This window comes from Amborella trichopoda, chromosome 11 (genome assembly GCF_054954075.1).
Source record: "Amborella trichopoda isolate Santa Cruz 75 chromosome 11, AtrichopodaSantaCruz75HAP2 v2.0, whole genome shotgun sequence".
NCBI lineage: Eukaryota > Viridiplantae > Streptophyta > Magnoliopsida > Amborellales > Amborellaceae > Amborella > Amborella trichopoda.
The window spans coordinates 32,399,941-32,426,772 of record NC_142346.1 but is presented as its reverse complement, the minus strand read 5'-3'; the positions used below and the strand labels follow the sequence as shown (position 1 = coordinate 32,426,772).

Genomic DNA, 26,832 nt, shown 5'->3' with positions numbered 1-26,832 from the left:
TCATTAATATTTAATCGGTATAAATTGTCAATTTTAGTATCGTACATCAATGCTCTAGAATGCTTCCAAATGGTACCCTGACCATACCTGAATCTTATTTCATAACCCTTGTCGTCTAGCCTAGGGACAGAAATCAAATTGCGCCTTATATTGGGCGCATACAATGTATCAGTTAATAAGAGATTTGTTCCTCCTGATAAACACAACTTAAAAGTACCGACGCCTAGTACATCGCAGTAGGTGTCATTTCTTATATAAATCCGCTGGTTACCAGCTGCAATCTCTTTCAATTTTGTGAATCCATCCTTAGTCCTCGAGACAGGTCAAGGGGAAGTTGAATTGACCCATCAATTTCTTAGGTCATGGTCGGCAACTATTGATTCTAGGACTACGTAGATCAAGTTATTTCTTTTATTTTGATTATTTTGAGCAGGGTTGTTACCTTGGTTTTTTGTTTTTCAGCTTGGGACAATTAAACTTGATGTGCTCAATTTCTTTACGATAAAAACAGGCTTTCTCAACCTTATTCTTTTGATATTTAAAATTTCTCCCCTTTCCCTTATATCTATTATTTTTCTAATTATTGTAAGGTTTTTTAGGGATCTGAGAAGATGAACTTTGAGCAAAGTGTAGCTCATTTGACTTCTTCCTCATTCTTCTCTCAGCTTCAATACTAAGATGCATGAGAAGACTTAACATGGTTATCCCTTGTGCAGAATGGTTCAATGCAATTATAAACAAACTCCCAAGATGGAAGGAGACTGTTGAGGACAATGGCCACTTGCATGCGACCTGGGACTGGATTCCCGGTTGCTGCAAGGTCCTTTGCGAGCACTGTCATTTTTTTGACATGCTCGTTTACTGAGTCCGATTCTTTCATTCTGCAAGAATTGTAATTTTTTAACAACAATTGCACATGGGTCTCAGAAGTGGCCCCATATTTTTCAGATGAAGCAACCATCATGCTTTGAGCTGTGGTGTGATCCTCAAAGACTCTAATCAAATCATCTTCTATAAAGCTCAACATAGTAGTTTTATCTACTTTGTTATCTTCTAACAATTTTTCTAGTCATCTTCTAGCTTGACCATTGGCATTAGGCTCTAAAACTGATGGTTCTGTTTCTAGGACATAATCTACCCTATAGTGGAAAAGAATCTATCAAATTTTTCTTTTTTATATAGAAAAATTGGTCCCATTGAGTTTTTCAAGTTTGGATAGTTCTGACATGACTAGCTTAGTGTCATTTTGAATTTTTAGACAATACCTAAAAGTTCAAAATTTTAATTATGTTTAAGAAGGGGTTATCTGCTAGCTAAATCAATAAGTTTGCCGACTCTCGGTGAGCTGCAACCTCAAAGAAAATTTTCTCGATCAGTTTATGTTCACACTGCTGTGATGCAACAAAAAATCAATAAAGTAAGGCAACAATTATTTTATCTCAAATCTTGCATAAGATTAATTTTCATAAATATATGTTTTAGCTCTAGAGAGAGAGAGTCTACAATAATATTTAATATTTTTCAACAAAAATATGGCATAACATAATCACAAAATTTTGTGTTTACTAAATCATAAAATTTTCTCACTTAAAAAGACCAAAGCATATGATAATTATGCTAAACAATGACAATTATTATGCAAATAGAGTATGTAGAAATATCCCTAAATCCTAGTTGAAGCATATAAAAAAAATGTAGCAGCAAAAATAAAAATAAATTATTGGCTGCAGTAACATGTGTCTTTGTCTCTCTCTCTCTCTAAAACCCCAGCAACAATTATGTGCCTCTAAAAATATCAAGAGCTTTGACTTTCTAATAATTCTAGCGACAACTCTATAGTTATCTTTAAAATTACAGTAGTAATAAACATGCAAAGAGTCCCTTGTTTATATTGCAAAAGCACGAACCTACGTGCTAGTTCAGAAGTATTTATTTATTTATTCAGAATTATTTAAGACACTAATTTTCAGCGGCAATTATATCTCTGTCTCTAAAATTTCAACAACATAAAATTACAGTAGCAATTTTTATTTATTTATTTATTTATGACTGTCAAAATTAGAGAGAGTTACCGCTTGACTTTGGCCGAGTGGTTAAGGTGTGTGCCTGCTAAGTGCACGAGGCTTCCAGGGAAAACCTTGAGTGAACTATTTTGGGCAATAAGTTAAACAACATAAAAGAAAAACCCCGAAATTTACTGAAATGCAGTGAGTTTTATTGTGATATTCAATGGAAAAGAAAAAAAAATTGCTGAACTTCTTCTTGGGTAAATATTAATTCACTACAAGAGGTAGGTATCTATCCAGATATATACATGATCTCCTACCTATTAGTCACCGACTTGATACATATGGGAACAATGAATCAGTAAGATACGATGGCTATATATGCATGAGCATCAATAATTTTTATCAATGAGATATATATGCATCAAGAACAATGAATCAATAAGATATATATGAATCACGTAGGCAAGAATGTGAATTAGAGTAGAGGATTTCATATATATATATATATATATATATATATATATATATATATATATATATGAATCAATAACTTTATCAATAAGAGCGTCAAGATTGTTAAATTATCAATAACGTTATCATCCAATATGTATAAGCGTCAGGATAGGGGTAGTAAGGTACCGTGCACCAAAAAGCATCAATAATGAAAAAATTACGCCTCAGGCAATTGTGACTCACAATGAAAAAAATTACGACTCAGGCAATTGTGACTCACAGCTCAAGTGACAGCAGTAGAGAGCCAAAATTGAGAATAGAAAATTTACAGCAGCCTCGCTCTGATACCAATGTTGAAATTTTGAGGGAAGAGATGGACCCCTCTCCCAGGATTACTGGCGGTGTCATGAAACTTGAGATCGCAGAGATCAGGCCCTTTTCGAACTCAAAATTGATTTTGTGGTCTATCTCTCCATGGTCACGAAACCCTTCTTAAAGAGGGATGGAATGTTGTCGTTCTCCAAAGTTCGGATTTCCTCTTGAAATCTTTGAGAAATGTGGCTCTGTAATCCTGGGAGGTGGGTCGTTATTTTCTACCCATTAGATAACGACACTTTTTTCTCTAAGAAGCCTCCCTATTTTAGTGATAAACATTAAATTATTTAGAGTGACAAGACTTCTAAATGAAGATCCAAACTAATAGTAAAAAAAGGAACTTCTAGACTCCAAAGTTGTTCTCACCTCTGACTTTGAAGATCCGAAATGGGACCATTTTGGCAAAAAAAAAAGAAAGGGAAAAGTGGTGTACAAATGTAAAAAAGATTTGAAAATTTTTATAATAATGGTAATTTAATTAGACATGACCATAATTGTTTCATATTTAATCCTCGTGAAACAACATGGCCACTAGCCATTTTTACTTTTTCGATTGTATACAACAAAACCATTTACTTTTGGTATAGGGAGGTTACAATTACTTACAACCATTCGATGTGACATTTGATAACTTGGATGTTTGAGAAAATTTCTTTTGAACTTTGAGCTTGGTCAATGAAATAAGTGCAGCTACCCAATTTCATAGCTAATGGACAAGATTAATTGTGATCACCTTGTACCAAAAGTAAATGATCCCATTATATGCTTTCTTTTTACTTTTAGGGTGTGGTTTGTACAAAGTTTACAACGTTATATAAAACTTGGAAAAATTACATAAATATCCGTTTTAGTTTTCGTTATTGTAAAATTTCAGTTTATTACACATATGTCTATTTTTTTGAACTTCATAATAATGTTTTTTCAAAAAGATGAAACTAGACATTTTCAGTTTTTCAAAAACCAAAATAGACCTAATTTCGGTTTTTGAAAAACCAAAATGGCTCCGTCTGAAAACTTCCACATTGAGAAAGTAAATGCATGCCTTATAGAAGCCACACCCCAATTCCTCATAGCCAAAAGTTTATATAGAGACCAGGCTCTAAGCAATCAAATTAGAGCCTACCTCAAAAGTTTTACTAAAAGAGGTTGTTTTGATGCCCAAATATCCTCAAATTGATTATCTCGACATCAACCTGCATGGAATTAAGAAAAAAATGGATTTTAAGTTTTGGAAATAGTGCATCTTGAAGCATATTTTTGGACCGTCAAGTTTTAAGTAATTCAAGTTTTCATAGATCTGCTCTATCTACACTATTTTTTAATGTTTAAATTTTATAATTAAAGATGAAAATATATTTTAAGGCTACTAAAAGATTTCTAGTATTCAAACCACATTTCTCAATACTATTCGAGGGTGGGCTCTAATTTGATGGTTTAAAAACCGGATCGGTGACCTGGATCGGGCTTTTCAAAAACCGATCCGGATCGGCGAATCGGCGATCTGGATCGGAATCGGGTGAATCGGTCAGAATAAAGCTTCAAAAAAATCCGAAAAAATTATTAAAATTCATTATAAATATTGGTTTTTAGGAATTTAATAAAAAATGAGGGTACTCCATTAAGAATTTTCATGTTTTTGAATGAATATGCGAATATTGATATGTTCTTTCCCTACATGAACCGCCATTCAGCATTTAATTTACAGTATTTCGTGTTCATCCCTACACTGTTGCTGTTGGGACTCGATATGTGAATAATATGGCTGGGATAGGGTGGCCTTAGAATCATCATCTCTCTCGTTTTCTCTTTGAATAATATGGATTAAAAAATAAAAAAATAAATTTTCAAAAAAATTCTATCATGGATTACAAAAAAAAATTCGATCATGGATTAAACAAAAAAAATCACAAATTTTCAAAAAATTCAATCATGGATTACATAAAATTCGATCATGGATTACATAAAATTCGATCATGGATTACATAAAATTCGATCATGGATTACAAAAAAAAACAAACAAAAAAAACAAAAAATTCAATCATGGATTACAAAAAAAGAAAAAAATAGTTCGATCATGGATTACAAAAAATTCAATCATGGATTACAAAAAACTCTATCATGGGTTACAAAAAAAGCAAAAAACAAAAAATTCAAGCATGGATTAAAAAAAAACAAACAAACATTTCGATCATGGATTACAAAAAAAAAACAAACATTTCGATCATATATTACAAAACATTCGATCATGGATTACAAAAAATTCTATCATGGGTTACAAAAAAAAAAAAAAAAACAAAAAAATCGATCATGGATTACAAGAAAAGAAAACAAACATTTCGATCATGGATTACAAAAAATTCTATTATGGGTTACAAAAAACCAAAAAATTCGATCATGGATTACAAAAAAATCTATCATGGATTACCAAAAAAAAAAAAAAAAAAAAAAAATTCCGTACGGAAAGGACTCGCCGATTCCGTACAGTGAATCGGCGATTCACTGTACAGAATCGTCCGGTTCTCTCTAGAACCGGACGATTTCCGATTTTTGGGCGATCCGGTTCCTTTTTCACTATTTCCGAGTCGAACCGGGCGAGTCCGGTTCGACTCGGCGTTTTTTAAAACGCTGGTTTAAACTTTAAACCCTCGGCACTATACAAACCGCACCCTTCATCATATCGTTTTTAGTTTGAGGAGTATAGGAATGAACAAGTGCTTCGGTTGAATGCGTCTCTCATAGCTTAAACTGCTACAAAATGGTGAACCGAAATCTCATGGTGCAACTTTTCAGAAAAAAAAGGGATTGCTCATACAAAAGTTAGAAAAACCCCCAAAGAGTTTTGAATGGAGGAATTAAATAAGTGATTATACAAAATTCAGAAAGACAAAAACATGCAACCGAGATGGAGATGGTGATTCATGGGTGAAGCTCTCAGGAAGATTTTCAAGGCTCTGATCAGTTCATCATACTCGAAATCCTCCCTATTCGAATTGAGATTTGCTCACTCTCTCTCTAAAGTCCAGCTTTCTTGGAGATACCAAAAAAAAGTTTAGCTATCTTGAAGATAAACAAGTACAAACAAGGCTTATCAAGCTTTATGCAAAATTCCGATGCTTAGACAATGCCCACAAAGTATTCAATGAAATCAGTGCTTTTAAAAAAAGGATCGGTGCCCCAGATTGGGCACCTCAAAAACCCATCCGAATTGGTAAATCGGTGATTTGGATAAAGAATCGGCCGAATCAGTCGAATTGAGCCTTAAAAAAATCATAAAAATTCATTATAAATGTTGTTTTTTAGAAATCCAATAAGAAATGTGGGTACCACATTATTAACTTTCATTTTTTTCTTCAATTTGCGAATATTGAGATGTTCTTTCCCTGCATGAACTTATGTTAACCATTAAATTTGCAACACACAAAACAAAAATCATACAATTATCATGGATGAATAATATAATCATACATGGACTACAATAAAGAATGGATTAAATCGATAAAAAATGACTACTAAAATCTTGAATTGGTGGAAAACCCTAATCCGCTAAAAAAACCCGAATTATTAAAACCTAACTAACTATAATCCAAAATTATTACAACCTATCTAACTATAATATTATATACTGAAATTGAAATTGTTGGTTTACATTTATAGTTATTTTATTAGACAACTAATAACAAATAAAAAATATCTTATAATATCATTTAATTTGAAATATATTATTGATAACTGTAAGAAAAATAGTACATTACATGATTTATAATACAAATAAATTAATAAATAAAATAAAATATTTGGTTATCAATGTAGAAATTATAGAATGCGTATCAATTTTTGAAATAATACTTTAATTTAAAAAAAATTAATTTTTAAAGTTTTTAGAATACATTTAGTGGAAGAGATTTTTAGTAGAGAGAGATTTCAAAAGGCCTTATTGTATGAACCCCATCTTTAAATTAATATTCTTAAATTTATGTTAAAGATCACCATGTTATAAAAATAAAAAATATAATTATATCATTTATTCCTAGGTTGTATTAAGAAATACTTATTGTATTAAGAAATACCTTTTATTTTTTTTGACAATCAATATTTATTGTATTACCTTTTTTTTTTACAAGAAAAATATGATACTTGTTGTATTACTTTTTATTTATTTTTTGACAAAAAAATGAGAAGATCTTGTACTACATTTTTTTTTATTGTTGCATTACCGTTTATTTTATTTTTGACAAGAAATACTTGTTATATTACTTTTTATTTTTTTGACAAGAAAAATAAAAATATGTTGCATTACTTTTTTTTTTACAAGAAATGCATGTAGTATTACTTTTTTTTTTTAAAAAAAAATGCTTGTTGTATTACCTTCTTTTTTTTTACAACACTATTTTTTCCTTTTATTTTTTTTGAAAAAAAAAAATAAAGCTCTAAATGGCGCACTGTGGGTTTCAAACTTGAATCATGTACGTTGAAATCAAGAGAGCTAACGAACAACAACGCATCGTTACATGATGCTTTTCCTTCCATAATAAATGTGTACATTATATTACCGGCTCAACTCTTATATTAGTCCCACATCGAAGGACGAGTGTAATATGTTGCTCTACAAATAGTTGGGGAATAGAATGATTGCATTCTGGTAGCCGTGAGGTTTTGCTACGTAGTAAGCCATCTTCCCTCGTGCTATGTGTTGCTAGGCGTGAGGTTACTGTGGCAAATCGTCGAGAACCGGCGAGTCTAGACCGATTTACTGTTGCAAATCGCCGGGAACCGGCGAGTCAAGATCGATTCACTATTCCAAATAGCCGAGAACTGGTGATTCCTCTCTAGACTCGCTCGATTTCCGATATTGCATAGGAATCGGCACAGGGTAGCCGATTCCCATGTCGACCCGGGCTATTCCGGATCAGCCCGCCGTCCTTCGTGCTACGTGTTGCTCCCCGGGACTGACACGTTTCCACTCACCCGATTTTACTGTTGCTAATCATCGAGAATCGGTGAATCTAGACTGATTTACTGATGCAAATCACTGAGAACCGGCGAGTCTAGACCGATTTACTGTTACAAATTGTCGAGAACCCGCGAGTTTAGAACAATTTACTATTTCAAATCGCGTGAGAACCAGGGATTCCTCTCTAGACTTGCCCTATTTCCGATATTGTGCTGGAATAGGCAAGGGGTAGCCGATTCCCGTGTCGACCCGTCCGATTCCGGGTCGGTACCGTCCCTCACGCTACGTGTTGCTCCCTGGGGCTGCCACATGTCCACTCACCCGATTTTACTGTTGCAAATCATTGAGAACCGGTGAGTCTAGACCGATTTATTGTTGAAAATCGCCAAGAATCGGCGATTCCTCTCTAAACTCGCACAATTTCCGATATTGAGGAGGAATCAGCACGGGGTAGCCGATTCCCGTGTCGACCCAGGTGATTCCAGGTCGGCTTGCCGTCCCTTGTGCTAAGTGTTGCTCCTCGGGGCTGCCACGTGTCCACCCACTCGATTTTACTGTAGCAAATTGCCAAGAACCGGTGAGTCTAGACCAATTTACTGTTGCAAATCACCAAGAACTGGTGAGTCTAGACCAATTTACTGTTGCAAATCATCAAGAACCGGCGAGTTAGACCGATTTACTGTTGCAAATCGTCAACAACCGGCAAGTCTAGACCGATTTACTATTGCAAATCACCGAGAACCGACGATGCCTCTCTAGACTCTCCCAATTTACGATATTGCGTAGGAATCGACACGGGGTAGCTGATTCCCATGTCGACCCAGGCGATTCAGGGTCTGTGTCGTCCCTCGTACTACGTGTTGCTCCTCGAGGCTGGCACGTATCCACTCGCTCGATTTGACTATTGCAAATCGTCGAGAACCGACGAGTCTATACCGATTTACTGTTTCAAATCGCTGAGAACCGACGAGTCTAGACCGATTTACTGTTTCAAATCACTGAGAACCGACGATTCCTCTCTAGACTTGCCTGATTTTCGATATTACGCAAGAATCGGTACGGAGTAGCCGATTCCCGTGTCGACCCGAGCGATTTCGGGTCGGCTCGCCGACTTTTAAATCACTGAGTGAAATTATCTAAGTGGCTATTTTCCAATGGGCCCTGCGAATTAATTACACACATAGCAATAGACCCATTGAAGCTTTACGGCTTTTGTCTTTGATGCTAAAAAATGGGTGGACCTCAAATTGCTTCACTTTTGCTAGTACCTCAAAGACGTGCTCAAGTCTAGGAGACTTAGGCCATTGCTAAAGTGATTCATAGATTGGTTTCTCAATGTGGAAGTTTTGAGATGGGGCTATTTTGGCTTTTTAAAAATTGAAATAAGATCCAATTTGGTTTTTGGAAAACTAAAAATGGATAATTTCATCTTTTTACAAAAACTTATTATGAAGTTAAAAAAATGGAAATATTTATAATAACGGAAAGTTTTAAATATTTTCATAATAACGAAAACTAAAATGAATACTTATGTAAACTTTTGGCCTTTTTCAAATCCGCCCTCCCCCTCTCTTTCTCTCTCACAGAGTACTAACTGAGCCTCGAATTTCGAAATCCACCGTAGAGCAGACGGAGAATTCTCTCTCAGCGTACTAACTGAGCCTCGAATTTCGACATCCACCGTAGAGCAGACGGAGAATTTCTCTCTCAGCGTACTAAGTGAACCTAAAATTTGGGAATCCACCGTAGAGCAGATGAAGAATAAGATCCTCATAGGGACTATAGGAATTAGGAATGAATCTCTAGACCTAAGGTAAACAACTTTGGTACAGTACCATGGCGCTTATCAAGGTCCAAAGTTAAAATAAAAAAAAGGAAAAAAGTTTATATAAGGTGTCAATCTTATATTTTAGAAAGTAAGGTGCACTTCAAGAATCCACCAAAAAAATTAGTTTCAATACTAAAACCCAATTGATAATCTCAACCCCAAAATGTATAGATATATATATAAAAAGTTGATTTCAGGTCCTAAAAAAAGTGCTTCTTGTAATTCATTATCGGAACTGTCCACTTTCAAAAATTTCAAGTTTATATAGATCTACTGGTTCTGCAATATATTTAGAGCTTTAGATTTTATGTTTGGAGACAAACAAATTTTTAGGCTATCACAAGAGTTTCAACACTTAAACTCAATCTTTTGGCACAATTTGGAGACACACCTTATTTGGATTATTTAAAATTACACCTTATTTGGATTATTTTGAAATTAACGCCTTATACAAACCACACCCAGCGAAAAACAAAAAATTAGAACATTGAAAGGAAAAAATAGTATATAAGGTTGCAATATTACTTGTACAAGTAAGGTTACAATAATATGCATCGTCTATTTTATTTAAATGGTGTAAATTGAATATTATCTTAAAAGTAGTGTCATGTATTGAAATTGTCATAAAAGATATGTCACATCTACACTGTCCCAAAAAAAAAAAACATGATGTAAAGCATTGCAACCTTCTTTTTATAAGTTGTTGCCTTATACAAACCGCACCCATAATGAAAATACAATGTACATCAACCGGGCATCGCATGGTAGAGCACATCTGCATCCACCGTCGGTTTCTCTTGAAGAATGGTTGAGATTGACGATTGTGCATGATGACGAACATTTCCGTGGAAACAGTCTCCACTGTCTATAATACATGGATGGCCTGGGGAAAGCCATGGTGCATCATGCTTAATAATACATTGGCGATGTGTGATGTACCCTACCTACATGCTTATTATATTGTTTGTTTGAATCAATTTCCAATCCATGTTGTAGAAAACAATTTTAACCAGTGTTTTGAAAAACCCATATTGTCCCTCCCCTAGACTACTTCAGATCAACCGAACTGGAGATCCAACAAGAAATTAAAATTAAAAAGAAAAAAGAAAAGATGAGCAGAAAGGTTGTATAATTTTTGTAATGATTTTGATGATTTAAATTTTAAATCATAAAAAATACATGGAGTATTGAATAAATTAGAGAGATTAGGGTTAATTCCCAATATTAGGAAGCAATCAGCCCAGTCACCATCAGATAAACGACCAGACTCATAACATTTTTGTTTTTAACAGCAGTGGCCATGTTTCATCAAGGCAATCGGTCCTTAACCCCACACTCCCCATCCAAAAAATACAGAGAAAACAATAATAATCATAATGGAACATACAGAGAGTCGAGGGGAATAATTTAACAAGTAAAGTATTTGACTTTTGCCAATTAAAAACCTCTTTCTCTAACTAAAAAAAACCCTTTTTCAAATTATGGCTCTTTTATCTGGGGAAGGATTTCCATTTGACCCCGCCAACATATATAGTGTATGTGATCCTTAGTCTCGGCGATCAGATCTAAGTCGATGGCTAAGATGGCTTGAATCACAATGTCATGACTTTTAACCACCAGATTTTCATCGGACGGCTTAGAGTTTTTTATTTTTTATTTTTATTTTATAAATCATTTTAAAGCAAAAATTGGGGCATGCATAGATCTCACAGTGGGCATGATAAAAATAATAATAAAATATTTTTAATGATGGACTATTACCAAAATACCCCTAAAAATATCAGGCATTTTGATCATTTATTTCCATAGAAAATATTTATTTTTTATTTTTCCAAGGTTCGCCCTAATTTTATTATGGGATGCCAAAATTTCATCCAAAAACTATTTTGCAGAAAAAAATAAAAAATAAAGCAGTGTGTGACATGGGGATATGAACAGTAGTAACCATTCCATCTGAGAAGCGGGGTCACATATAATTTATATGTGGTTGGAGCTGGATAAAAAATTTATCTTGAGCATAACAGCAGTTATTTCCTTACGGCCGTTATCTTCTGACATTACAAACGTGATATCATCACATCAACCCGTTATTTCCTCAACAATGGGTGCGAACCAAACCAATACCAGCAATCAACAAGTAACAAACACACATTAACTTCCACGAGCACATTTGCATCTGTGAGTGAGAATTCCGGCAAGATGGGAGATTGGCTTCAAAGCTCTCACACTATGAAGTCGCTTTCCAATGAAACACCACTATTTTGTACACCCCATGAAGCTTGGGAGGTTTCACAACCACCACATTCTCATAAAACAAACATGAGAAAGCATGGTCCAGCAGGAAATCTTTCTTCTGGAAAGAGATTTCCTACGAACCCAACTTCCCTTTTGACTATGCATTGTATACTTTCACTAAATCCATTTTCTATTGCTGACTATTGGACTCTCATTCTCTCTCTCTCTGCAACACATAAAGCCAATCTTTTCTCTTACCTGGTACATGCAGTACGTAAGCTATATGCTGGGGTGCCTGTTTGATTGTCAACGGCTAAATCAATCTGAATTCTAAAAAATCCTACTTTCAAATTGTTGTTCTACTACACTGCCACTGTAATTGGAACCCAAATGGGGGAAAAATGAACTGTAACTAACTCTGGTTTAGCTTAGAAAGCCAGCTTAACTGGTTTAAGCTACAAAATTTATGGGCTCAACCCTTGGGATAGTTATTCTATGATTTCTCATTTCATTTTTTATATATTGATCATAATTTGAGTTCTCATTAATTCCATTGACAATGGCTTTCTTTTAGCTATACAAGACAGAATATAACATCAAGACGTTCCAACATATTTTTCATTTTATGGAACATATCTCAGGCCGTTGTGCAGTAATTAAACATACTTTTATAAAAGGAATATTGTAGTGTTTCTATGATTCAAAATCCTTCTCTAAACATTCGCAGGTGGTGATCACAAAAGAGTGGAGAGAGGTTCAGAGAGCCTTAAAAGGATTTCAGATAGTTAACGAGGTTAGGAACAAAGATGATTGCACAAGTCTCTCATTCTTGCCTTTGACATGTGCGCAAATGGATATGTTCGAAATTTACCATCCACGTCACAAGTCAGAGTCACTTCCCCATTGCTCACATAAGCCTGAAACATACTATCATCATAATCATAATCATAATTATAATCATCATCATCATGGTCATCGTCATAAATATTATTTTTACTATGATATCAATAAGGATAATTATAATCACGCAAATAAGTCTTAAATAGGCTAAACCGGGATCTTAGCCCAACTAGCAGAGTGGTCAGCCAAAGTTAGTTTTGCTTAGCATTTGAAAATGCATCATAAATATTATTTTTACTATGATATCAATAAGGATAATTATAATCACGCAAGTAAGTCTTAAATAGGCTAAACCGGGATCTTAGCCCAACTAGCAGAGTGGTCAGCCAAAGTTCGTTTTGCTTAGCATTTGAAAATGCATTGCAATAAGGAACCAAATGAAATCATCATAATTTATAATGTTTTCAATGTTTTGAAGTTAGAGATGATTGACTTTGGTTTTATAAAATGAACAAAATTGTTTAGTAGTGAATAACATGCAGGCTATATGTACTGAACTTTCAGTCATGGTTAAAGCAGAACAGTGCCAGTATACACTTCCATTGGGATAAGAAGAGAAGGATTTGCATCTACCTTTGGAAACAACACTAACTACAAACTAGTGATGACAAATTTTGCAAGGAAATACATACAAACTCATGTTCGGAGTCCCAAGCCCTAGTCAGCGGTTCAATTGAACATGTCTCTGTGAAGAAAACACTTTTAAGGTCCATGACCTGGAGAGACGAAGGTCAGCGTTTTCAAGCAGACCAGGAACCCTGTTCGGTCCGAATGAATCAGGCGAGTTTGAGCCCAAGTCCCCAAATTTTCAAACACTAATACATTGAAAAGTATAATGAGTTTTAGAAGCAGGAGTTGTAGAAATTTTTACAACCACAAGTCAATTTTTCATTTTTACAAAAACCTGACCTCTCAAAAAAAAAAAACGAACGGAAATGCCCGGTATTTGAATACAAAAATACTTTTTTCTTTGAATAAGAAGATGCCAATGTCGATGTAGATAATCGGAAAAATGTGTATACTCACAAAATTTATCCTTTTTCATTTAAGCCCATATAATATGATCCATAGGTTCCTAATAACATCGTGAGTTCCTGACCATAAAGTTATTAAACCCATCATGGTTTGGACAGTGGTGGACGGAGCAAGTCCCGCCAAAAACATCATTATTCATCTGTATGTCCAATTCTCCCTCCACTGCAAAGCCATTTATTGGATGGTGAATCCACATGTTCATGTTGTTATCCTGATCATATGGATCATATATATTTTTCCTTTTCATTTACTCAAGGTCACATATTCCATTTTAAATATACAGAAAATAACAAAAATCAACTGGGCTATTCAAATAGCTTATGGAAATGCTACTGTTTTGTTTAACAAGTTCCAAGTTCTCACGTACCTCACAAGCAGAGTCCTTCTCATTGCAGCTCCACTTTTTTATTGGCACACAGTTTAAATAGCGACACCAACTGCAGTACTGGTTTGCATTAATTCCATAAACGCCTGATAGAAGGGCACCTATAAGACTGCATTGCAAGACTCCAATTTGAGATGGATATGCCCAAAATTCAATTTAGATACAACATGTTTCCTTTCATAACTATAATCTATGGTGATGGTCTGAATACCAGAATGGTCTTCAAACCAAGGAGGCCAAGCTCTTTACAGAATGGGGTTTCTGCAGAAAAATAAAAAAACCAGCTGGTTCAACCAGAATTGGCTGAACTGACTTGTTCATAGTAATTCAACTAATATGGACTGCTTCTCCTTACATTTTTTTTATTTTCTTTATAAACAAGAAAAATTAGAAAGTGGAACCAGAGCGAAGCCTAATTATAGAAGAATTCCATAAAACACATTATCATCCATTTCTATTCAACCAATTTGGACCCAATCAAATTTCACATTTTCAACCAATGGAAGTTAATCTTTACAGACGGGATTGTTTGCACCCAGTCCCATCTATAACACCTATTTGGTTTTGTAAATATTAGTTGTTTGGAATTGACTTTTTCAAGCAGGTGTAAAAACTGACCCAAGCAAGAATATGACTAGAGAAACTATCCGCAATGCTGGCTTATCCAATTTGTGCTCAAACTTGATAGAGGATTTCATATGATGATCATATGGGGCCATCTTTCCATCAAACTGGCGAACTTGGGGATCAGTAAAAAGCATAAAACCGAGGAGAATTCCAGAAAGAAAACCTCCAATATTTGCAAAGTTGTCCACATGAGGTAGCAACCCCAGAAACAAATTGATTGTAGTGATGAATGAGAGAGCCATGAATGCTGGAAACTGGAACATAATAAGAAAAAAATTAGCCATGTTAAAATCTCATAATACAAACCACAGAATAGGAAACAACAATGAAGTAAATGACCTTATCAGCATATATTGACCAGTTTCGGATTAGACCAGAAAGCATGGCTCCTAGCAATCCAAACGTGGGAGCTGAAGCCCCAACTGCTGGGCAGTTCTGGACAAAGAGTGCAGAAACCAAGCTACCAAAGCAAGCAGAGAGAGTGTAGATTATCGCAATCCTCACTGCTCAACAAAAGCCGAAAAGAAGAAACTTAGCTAGCGTACTCTTTACCAAATTATTTACTGTGTGTATAATATCAACATTCTACAGGGGGAATCCAAGTGCATGTTTTAAAAAGTCTATAGTGTGCAGCTGTACCAAGATACCCAAAAAATATGGAGGCATAGAGGAGCAAAGTTCAAAAAGAGCCACTAACCTACTTGAACATGGAGAAGAAGTAGAATTATCAAGTGGAATTTTTATAATTGCTATAAATAAAATCAAGGTATAATATACTTCTATGCAATAACCAACATAAGAGTCAGGGACCAGTTAGTTCAGGAAAAAGAAAAAGAGAATTATGTGACTAAACAAAACTCACATGGTCCAAACTCCTTCTCTAAACGGATGCCGATGAAAATAATACTTGACAGATTAACGACTAGATGAAAAACCCCAGCATGCAACCATATACATGTAACTAGGCGCCATTGTTCGTGCTGTTTCCACATCTTGGTTCCCTGAAGAGCCCCGATATCCCTCAATCTGCCTTAAAGAATATGTCACAAACAATTACTGAAAAGGGCTCATGGAAAACAAAAACAAATGCAAAACAAAAAGCAAGCAAACCACATAGGTTCTACAGACTGTGATTATGAATAACATCAACTTATGAATGACAATTTTATGCCAATTTCATGGTAACTGTAAAACAATCTGCAAGAATCAGACAAAATAAAACCCCTTAAGTGTACACACTATCAACGAGTGTTTTCGAGTCTAAAACCAGAAAATTTTATTAGCAATGCTCTCTCTTAAAGGAGAAGGTTTGTACTAAGCATGGAGTGCAACATTTTTTCAAATTGGTTCCATATGGGGGTCAGTAGATTACTCCTGTGAATATTATTTTGAATTTTTTCGATAGCAAATTATTTTGTATTTTTTCCATGTGGTTTTTGATACGTATTGCCGGTAGAGACAAGAATGACACACATCGAAACAGTTCTCACCCTAACAGGTTCCATTATTGGGATCATATTGCAAAGAGAAAAGGAGATATTACCAAACAACACCTGAGATTTGAACTGTTGAACAACTTACCCATATTGTTTGGTCTACTTTCAAATAGTCAATCATTTTTTTTGATCAACTTTTAAATAGCCCATCAAATGACACATCACAATGGGTTTTGAAATTTATCGAAATAAACCTAGAGAAAAAATTTAAATAGTTCAATTTTAGGTGTATTTTGAACAACTTACCAAAAATAGCTCAAGATATGGCAGACTACATGCTAGAATTGGGAAAATAATTAGAAGTTGCAATTCATGAGTCCAATAATCTCTTTAACTGATGGGACATGCTCCTGAGAAGTCTCATAGTGATCACTATTATCTTATAATTTTTAATAACTATGGCACTTATTTATGGGTTTAATTGACAAAAATGCCATCTTTTTTGCATAGTCTTTTATGGATGACTGCAGCAAGGATAGCTCCCACTGTCCTGCACGACAGAAAAATGAACTTGTGATAGAAACAAAAGTTTGAAATTTGACAGCCCTTCAAACAATTTACAGGAAACAATATGTTTCCTAAACCTTATCCATCTTTGTTCTTGATAATGGTCTCTCTCTCTCTCTCTCTCTCTTCATCAATCTTCTTGATAATGGTATTCCAAACCAGTTTGTAATGTCCTCACACGGTATTGTAGAAGGTTGCAGAGAGGAGGACCATATCTTGAAAGGTAACTTAAGCATTTTCACTGAAGTCGAATAAACTGAAAAGTCTTTTAATGAAGGATTCTTCTCATCTATCTCATTAATGGGACACTTATGCCAATTCGATAAATAAGGCTCCTCTCTTAGTTCTTCTGAAGAAACAAAACCTATATTTGCCTCTGCTAGAAATACAATCAATAAAGCCAACAAGCTTTGTAACTACATTCAGTGTGTTTCTATAAGAGCACAAAACAGAAACAAAAAGATAAAATTCTAAAAAAGTGGAAAATATATAAATGTGGACATCTTATGAATAGTTATTTATTCCCTTCCTTGAGACATTTGCGCAATTAATGTAAAAAATTTACAACTACACAAGTTATTTCAATTGACGGAAAATGGAAGCACTCAGACTTATTATCATTATATTTAAAGGGATCGGCCACCAGAACTTTTTCCAGACTCACTTTAGCCCACGTCACGCATACACTTACACTGATGACAACAGGAATGTTCCCTGATCATTGTTATTCTATCTCAGGCTATTATGCTCATGATGGGCCACACCTCATTTCTCAGACAAGTAAAAAGAGTTCAGACAATTGGTCAATCTAGTGCTAGATAAGACTATCAAGCAATGGTCAGCATTGTTACTGAAATTAAATGGCTATAATATATTATTCAAGACATCAGATATTCGTCCTGAAATGATTTTCTTTGCTACATTTTTTTATCTTGAAATCATGGATTTTAATCTTGCATTTCAAGCGTTGCTCATAAATATGCAGATGCATTATAACTCATATGCCAAAATGTCCAAGCTCAATAAATAATGCCCTGCCATGCTTCAACATATTCATAATTAGCATCTCACAAAAGGCATTAGCCAGAAATTGAAAACTACAAATCTCATACCAAGCTCTCTATGCATTAATCTGCACACTCTCTTGCAGGTGACTGTAATGTAAGTGTTGTATACTTGGGTGAGGTAATTGTTGAACTAGGGTGATTCACAATTATTTCATGAAAATCTAGGGAATATGTATGAATTTTGTTTTCATCTCATACAAGTTATTCTCAATACAATGGGATCAATGTTTCTTCCAAACTTTCAAACATAGCCAGTAGGTTGTTGGCTATCCAATTTAAGTTTTTTGGATGAGTGCGTGCAATAGACAAATCCATCTACAAATCTTCTTAAACTCCAGATTCAAGAATTAGCTCTACAGCTTGTGATAGGAAAAGGCAATTGGAATAATTTGACTTTGTAAAAAAATGGTCTAACTCTGACTATCTTTTGAATTGGACAAGTTCAAAACAATTGAATGTGATGTACTTAGTGGCACTATTGCGTGAGCTAACCTTATCGAGAAAACATCTCCTAAGGTAACCAAACAAATGAACAAATAATCCTTTAAAAAGAAAATAACGAAGGAGTAACTAAAAGCAAAGGAAGTGATGAAAAGCAACTACATAGTAATGAGGGTATTCGGCATCGGAAGTATTATCTGCATTTTTTGTTTTGAAGCAGGAGAAAGACAAAGGAGGATGATGGACAGACATAATGTGGGAAGCAGAAAAGCTTATTTATTAATGGTGAAGATACTTTTGTTTGTTTCTCTTTTTCCTTTTGCTGAGTAACAAACAAAGCAAAGGAATGAATACAGCAACAAAAGCAAGAGGCAGAAATTATGTTTTAGTGGAGTTAAGAGGCTACTTCCTAAGGTTACCTTTTTGCTGCCTACCCAATCTTGGCTGATGAGAAACAGAGAGGATTGGTCATATACAGATGGAGGACAAGAGTGTAGCAATAGAAGAGAAATAACTAAAGACAAAACGACAGGTCTCTTGCCCAAATTTTTTCCCTTTTTTAATATTTGAATAGCAGCATATTAACGTAAGGGAGTATGAAGTAAGGTAAGAGAATACATGTTTACTGAAATTCGGTAGCAAGGCCTTCACCATAAACAAACAATACAAATGCCATGATGCAAAACCTGCACTGCTTAAAGAGCAAGGATTTCTATCATAAAGAGAGTGTTCTTGCTTTAACAGAGTAAGAACCATGTTGCTTTTACCCAACAAAAGATAAACAGAATGACTGATCATGGCAAATAACACTTGAAAATAATACAAATTACAATCTTTGGAAGCTCAGCCTATTAGCCAGTGGCAAAGAGGAACAAGTAATAACAATTCAATCAAAACTCAGAGAACCAAAATCCAAAAACTTTTTCCCTAGAAAAATCAACTGTAGAAGCAAAAAAACGATTGTATTAGAGCGAATTCTTTTCAATGATAGAAAAAAAGATCAAACAAAACTATATAGTCTGATAATGGGTATAACAACATCTGCGTGAGAAATACTTGAAACCAACGAATGCAAGAAAAGGTTTATCAATCCAGTCAGGTAACATGCAAAACCAGAACACAAACCACGATGAGCTACACCCAATAGTGAGTTAAACATAAAGGATCAACCTAAAAAAAAAAAATGGTCATGACCACAAGAATCAAGAATCAAGAAACATTGCCCATAATCATAACACCGAGAAGTTAAACTTAAACCAGATTTTCCAAAAAAAGAAACTCCCACCAAACAGGAGAGAGAGAGAGAGAGAGAGAGAGAGAGAGAGAGAGAGAGATTACGTTGAGGAAGAAGGGCCAAGAAGAGGATTCTCATCAAGTGGTTGAAAGGAAAAGCGGTGTAGAGACTTCAAGATGCAGTCACCATGAGAATTTGTAGGGCAGTCATTGACGAACATGGTGGCAATGAAGGCCACCAAACTCAGTACCACAAAAAGGGAGATGACCCAGGTTTTCTCCTTCCATCTAAACCTTGCCTTGAAGTAACGGACTCTCACCATACCCATGGATTCTGAATCCCAAGAGTCTGCAACTCCATAGCGAAATCGATCTTCCCAAGAAGAAACTTTGCTCTCAATGTCCAGCTCTTGATGGGTTCCTCCCATTTCTTCTTTTTGGGTGAACTGGGTTTCTCCCATTTCAGTGTTGAGAAAGGTATTCAGTGAAAATGGATCAAGTTCACAGATGGGTTGTGCATTATTGTGTTGAATAAGAGATAACAGAGGTGGGAAGAGGAAATGGAAAACAAGGGTTTCGTGTCAGTGATCAATGGAGTGGGGGGCGGGGGTTCTTGAATCTTGGAGAGAGAGAGGGCTGATGAGCCCAAATTAAGACTGTGCGTTGGCAACGTTTAGAGAGAGAGAGACTGTACTTTTGCGTTAGAGAGAGAGAGACTGTGCTTTTCCGTTGGCAGCGTTTAATGCGGCCATTTTGGTAAGCGCGGGAAGGCCTTCCTTCCTTGTTATATCCGTTGCAGACCTCTCTTTTGAAAACAGGAAACTGTCGATCTCTTTTTCCACAATACGGTGGGGTTTAAATAAGGGTGAGGTTTCAATAAGCCCAGGTTTTATGAAAAATTTACTTTCGGCAATGGAAATTTTCATGATGTTTTTAAAATCAATTTTCAACTCCACTAATAAAATTAAAAGTTCAGAAAATGTACAGATGCAGATTGGTCATCACTTATTTTTTTTGGGTGAAATGGAAGAATTAGATAATCAATACACACCGGTTCTAGAGCTTGAAATCCTAAATTTTTTGCAGCAATAATGTTTAAGATGAGATGATTGATGTAAAGGTTTTTTAATGTTTGAATTATAACTTTGGATGAGTTATATAGTGAGGCTTTACTTACTTTGATAGGGCTGCAGCCCAATCAAATTATTCTGCTTTAAATAATACTTTAACCTTAAACAATCCAAGTAAGACGGACCTTTGAGATATCAACACATGGTTTAGATGTTGAAAAACTTTGTAATGGTTTAAATTTCTTTTTGTATGTTTAGTCATGAAATTTACAAATCTAAAAATAGTGCAAATCATGTAGATCTATAAACATTTGAAAATCTTGAAAATTGTTGTATAGATATTACGATACAAGATGCACTATTTTCAATTGGAAGGTTATGCAGAATCCAAATAATCCGTTCTGGAGGATTTTTGAGATGCATATTCCATTAACACCTTATATAAACTTTTTTTTTAACTTATTTAACTCCTAAGCGAAAAGGATAGAGAGAGAAAACAATATCTTAAAATAATGGAAGTTCATGTCTAAAGTTATTTAATTTTGAAGCGAAAAAGATAGAAAATTGAGGTTAGTGCTCTCTCACTCTCTGCTGCTGGTGGGGAGGAGGGAGATTTGCCACCATACAAAGATCGAGTTAGAGGCACTGGTAAAAAGATTTATAAATTGATATTGGAGGTGGTTGGTGTAATTGCAAATGCCTAGTTGGAAACTTGTTGGGGTGGGATGAGCAAATGGGCTTTCAAGATATATCAAAGAGAAGGATCTAATGGACAAGATCAGCGAGTAGTTTATTAACCATGATGCATAAAATAAGTTTGGAGAGAGTATACGATAAAATTGAGTCCGAAATTCTTATGAAAATTATGATTATTATAAATTTTGGAGCTCGACGAAGATTATAGATTTGAGACCGTCTACAAAAAGACTATTTATCTTTTGTACAAAGATGTCATAATCATTCTTTTCCTTTCAATTTTAAAATATATGGTTGTAAGAGTATCATTGAATAGACATAAAGTTCAAAAAAAAAAATTCGGACTTTGTGACTCACCCCCAAGCTATCCAATTTGACATCAAATAAATGAGAATAATTGTGATATCCATTTAAAAACAGATAAATGACCTATTTGTTTACAATCCCTATGAATGTAGGGTTACCTATCCTTTATCCATTTTTTAGTTTTAATTAATAGAAGACCTATCAGGTTTTTTAAGTCAATGCGAGGTGTTAGGTAGGGAGCTCTGTTGTCCACTTTCTTTTTTGGAAAAAGTTTTTATAAAGATGCAACTTTATAATGTAGAACTATGGATGCACCTCAAAAATCCATCGAAAAAGGTAGTTTTAATGTTGAAAAACTTTTTGATTGATCATCTCGACATCGATATATATGACCATGAAATATAAAAAGATTTTAAGTAATAGAAATATTGCATTTTACAGCATATTATCTACACCATCTATTTTCGAGATTTTCATATGTTTATAGATTTACTTGATTTTAACCAGTTTTTAAATTTAAAATTTTATAATTAAATATAAAAATAGATCTTGAAATAATCCTAAAAACATTTTACATCAAAATTATATACCATGATAAAATTTGAAGGTGCACCTTACCTCTACATCTACGGATGCATCCGTATGCCAACTGCACGTTCTTTTTTATATTGGTCGGATACTTCCAGTTTGATGTTAGAGGCAACAAGTTTATTTTTAAGTGTTTTTAGGGTGTCCAATAGAGGTCAAAGTGTCTCACATTTGTAAAGACAACACTTCAATTTTCTATGACGCCAAGGAGCATAAATCCTAAAAGATTTATTTGTTGTTTCGAAGTTATTCGAGACCTCAAAGTGTATATGAAAAGCAACAACTTGATGGGGTGGCATGTGATTAAGAATTCTGAAAAGATGAATCGTTTTAGGATGAGTTACCTTTAGAGAAGATATTTCATGCAAACTAAATCTCTTTTTTGGACCAAAGCGAATTTAGACTCGAATATTATTGGCTTGCCGCCACCGCTAGCTAACCTCAGGATCACACGAATGGAAGATATTTTTACCTTTAGAGAAGATATTTCATGCAAACTAAATCCCTTTTTTGGACCAAAGCGTTTCACAACAACCATGTCTTACGTCTGACTTCTTTCTTCTCTTCATCATAATTTATCCTAAAAACCCACTTAGTTTTTAGTACTTTTTTTGCCAATTTGTAGTAGAATTAAGTCATAGATGATATTTGTATAAGAAATCCTTTCTTCTTCCATGGATTTCCTCCATTAACCCTTGTGTTCATCAAATTGGTCATTTTAAAAAAATTTGGTTCACCTAATGAGATAGGGATTGTTGTTGCGGAGGTTGCTCCCCCTGCTCACCTTCACCAGTAAATGTTCATCACTAACAAGTGAATCGTCATCTTCTTGAACTTCTCCTCCATCTTCTATTTGCCTTAAAGGAGAAATAGAGTATGCGAATCACAACTCTTCCACAAAACTCCTCAGCTTCTCAATATTACCACAATCCTTAATTATTTGCCTTGAAGACTACATCTCTACTAATTACTTTCTTCTTTTCAATGTAACACAGGCTTTCTTGATGGAAAAAGTTTATATAAAGATGCTACCTTATAATGTAGAACTATGGATGCCCCTCAAAAATCCATCGGAAATGGAAGTTTTAATGTTGAAAAACCCTTTGATTTGTTCATCTTGATATCAAGATGTATGACAATGAAAAATAAAAAGATTTTAAGTCTCAGAAATAGTGCATTTTACAACATATTATATACACCATCCATTTTCAAGATTTTCATATGTTTATAGATCTACTTGATTTTAACCATTTTTGAAATTTAAAATTGTATAATTAAATATAAAAATAGATTTTGAGATAATCCTAAGAACATTTTACATCAAAATTATAGACCATGATAAAATTTGAAGGTGCACCTTCCTCTACACCTACGGATGCATCCGTATGCAAACTGCACCATTTCTTGATTAGTATGTTTTACCAAGTTACATTAGATTACTATGCCATTAATCTTCAATCTCTACTATTTCGATAAATACACCAAAGCTTTGCATCCAAACACCTTTTAAGTATGAGTGTGAGACTCCTTACTTTCTTTTTTTCTTTTTTTCAATGTCGTACAGCTTAAACATGATTTATTGATTAGCATATTTGACCAAGTTACATTAGACTACTGTGCCATTAATCTTCGATCTCTACTATTTCGGTAAATGCACCAACCTTTGCAACCAAACACCTTTAAGTATGAGTGTGAGACTTCTGCGCTTGTCCATACCCTTTCTGATACATCATCTTCTAAATGATATTAGGAAATTGGTTAATTAAATAGTATGTAATGCTCATGGCCTCAACCAGAAAACATCTAGATGACTTTGTACAAGAAATCATATATATATATATATATATATATTCTCTACAATGGAGCAATTATATTTTTGTTTCTCTCCCAATGGAGCAATTTATTGTCTCTATCACACCATTGTGTTGGGAAATATAAGGTATTGTCTTCGCTTGCCTTATACTATGCATGGGATAATAATTATCAAATGATATTGTATTCTCTCCTGTTATCTATGCAAAGGCCCTTAGAAGCTTACCCTTCTTTCTTTCTATCATGGCATAAAATCTTAAGAAATTTCCAATACTTCATCCTTATTTTTTGTATCATATTCCAGCAATTTTCTTGAGGCAATATCTATGGAAGTAAGAAAATATGAAGCACCACCGTTGGTTTTAATATCCATAATGTGAATATTCTCAGGTTTTTCTAAAGAGACTCAATTTCTATTAATCATATGAATGTACAGACTCATCTTCTATAGACAAATTACATATGAGAAAAAATAAAAATAAATCACATACACCTAAACTATACCTAGACTTACCATAAATACAAGATATTCTACCTATCGTTCTTATATATATTGATTACAATATATGCTAACTTGGAAGGCAATATATATTTTCATTTCACACTCCCCTCAAACTCAAGGTGCCACGAGAGTGAGCAACTGGAGTTTGAACACTAAACAAGCCTTAGAAACATAAGGCTCGAATAGAGCATGCTCAAGCAACAACAGATCAACATGCCTCAGGACCAGATGGCTAAAACAGAGCAAGCTTGAGCAACAAACAAAAATTTCAGATCTTTGCTTGAGACAAAAAATAATCAAGATATCCGAGAAAACATAAATGACATTTGGAAGAGCCAACAGAACTCGGTGCATATTTGAGACAGATTCAACAACTCGCAGACAGACAAACATGATTTTTTTGTGTTTTAATATCATATAAAAGGAAAAAGATTAGTCCATCAGAACTTAATGGTTCATGCCTAAGGGGACATATCTTAGGAGCTGAAGCAAAATTTGATGGTTGAGTTCTTTCTCTATACTAGAAAGGGAGAGAATGCTCTAGTTCATGGCATCATGATAGTAACAGTGGAGTTTTGATCAAAAGAAAAGTTAAGGTAACTGAGCAATACGCTTTTGCTTTTTGCTCTTCCAAGAAATATGGGAATCACCAAGAAAAACACAAAAACCTTTAGTAAACTTCTGATTGGTAGTGGCCCCCTCAAAATTAGAATCAGTATAAGCACGAAGCTCAAGAGTGGAAGATGAAGAGAATAAAAGCGGATGATCTCGAATATAACGAACAATACTTAAACGGCTAGTGTACCGATCAAGGAGCACTCAAGAATTGATTGACTAGATGAACAACATAAGCAATGCCCAGCCGAGAAATAGTAACATAAATCAAGCTTTCAACAAATAGTCTGTAAAATGTAGGATCATGAAGGAGCTCATCATTTGTAGAACGAAGTTTGACAATCAACTCAGTAGGTATATCAACATGCTTTGTATCATTAGATATCTCAACATGATTGACATTTATTTTATAAAATATAAAATAAATATCAATATGTAATATGATAGTATCATTTATTTTATAACCCTAAAAGTTCCAAAGGGTATTTTCATCATTATATTTTATCGAAGAAATATTTTTAATATTTGTTTATAAGTGCGCCCTAATGATAATATGGTACGTACCAAATTTCATATTCATACAATTTGTATTAAAAAATTAAAAATAAAATACTTTAAGGCGTCGGATCTAAAATCAAACGATGAGTAACTCATTTGATCAAAATTGGATGGCTGGATAGTAAGGGAAGCATATATCTTCTATGTTGTAGAGAAAGTATAGAAACCTTTCCCCTTTCTCACTCCCCAATTTAGGAAACTCGCTCACACTCTCTCCCCCACGATAGGATACCAACTTTCTCTCTATCTCTATCTCTATCTCTCACCACCCCACGAAACTCTCTCTCCTACGTATTTTTCTTATCTTTGTATCTCTTTCTTTCTTAATTTTACGATTTATTCTCTCCTTTTTCCTAAATTTTCCCTAGGAAACTTTTTGGAGTGATCTTCATCCTAATAATATTTTATCATGCTATAGGAGATAATTGTAAGTAAACTTTTTAAGTGAATCGATATAGCAACTATCTCCAGCGATAAGAGTTTAACTCTCTATTTTATTTTCTTTCTTATCTTGCAATGAGAGCCATCTCTGTATTTTCTTTTTTTGTTAATCTTGCAGTGAGAGAGTAGGAGCCCATCTCTGTCTCTGGTGCCATGGCAATTCATCAAAGAGATCTAAGGCGAGAGGGCAGAGGAGGTGAAAGAACAAGGACGTTTAGGTCAATCCCCCACAACCAATGATTTGAGAATATTTGGGCATCAAAACAACCTCTTCTAGTGAAATTTTTGAGGTAGGCTCTAATTTGATGGTTTACATGGTGGTGATGGCTTGGAGGGAGCTTTTGAGGATACCATTTTAGTGTAAATGGCGAGTTGTTGTTGATAGCAAGTTTGTGGAGTATATTAGTTTTAGAACAAATTAGGTGATTGTGGGTTCTTTTTCTCCCCCCTCTAATGATGCTTTTGGTTTGGGGGACTGGGCTAGGAGGGGATGGGGTTTATCGTATTTGTCAGAAGTGCGCCTTTTGGGAGCTAATAAGGTGATTTTCTTCCTTAGATCTGTTGATGGGGTTAATTTTGTATTTTCTCTTAATAGATTTGTCAGAGTTCGTGGAAAATTGCTATCTTTGGATCCATGGAGTCCTTCTATTCATGAGTCTTTTGCTGAGAGGGAAATGGTGTGGGTTAAATTTCGGGGCATCC

General features: G+C 34.6%; 1 protein-coding gene across 10 annotated transcripts; it reads right to left on the bottom strand.

The window, feature by feature from the left end:
• Nucleotides 1-10,396: 10,396 nt before the first annotated feature.
• LOC18449105 (inactive RHOMBOID-like protein 8) lies at nt 10,397-20,672 on the bottom strand. Of its 10 annotated transcripts, none has more exons than XR_016044190.1 (7): nt 19,648-20,672; nt 15,661-15,824; nt 15,138-15,301; nt 14,790-15,052; nt 14,383-14,432; nt 14,154-14,280; nt 12,497-12,778 (listed from the first exon to the last, which is right to left on the bottom strand). XR_016044190.1 is itself a non-coding variant. In XM_020676491.2 (7 exons), exons 1-7 carry the CDS (start codon nt 20,001-20,003, stop codon nt 12,646-12,648), a joined length of 1,281 nt encoding a protein of 426 aa, XP_020532150.1. In that variant the 5' UTR covers nt 20,004-20,672; the 3' UTR covers nt 12,497-12,645. The 10 variants fall into 10 exon arrangements, 4 of the variants coding, with proteins under 4 accessions (XP_088707758.1, XP_020532150.1, XP_011628877.1 ...); XR_016044189.1 differs by having other exon boundaries at nt 12,497-12,768; XR_016044187.1 differs by lacking the exon at nt 14,383-14,432 and adding an exon at nt 13,384-13,566 and having other exon boundaries at nt 12,497-12,768.
• Between the last annotated feature and the right edge of the window lie 6,160 nt (nt 20,673-26,832).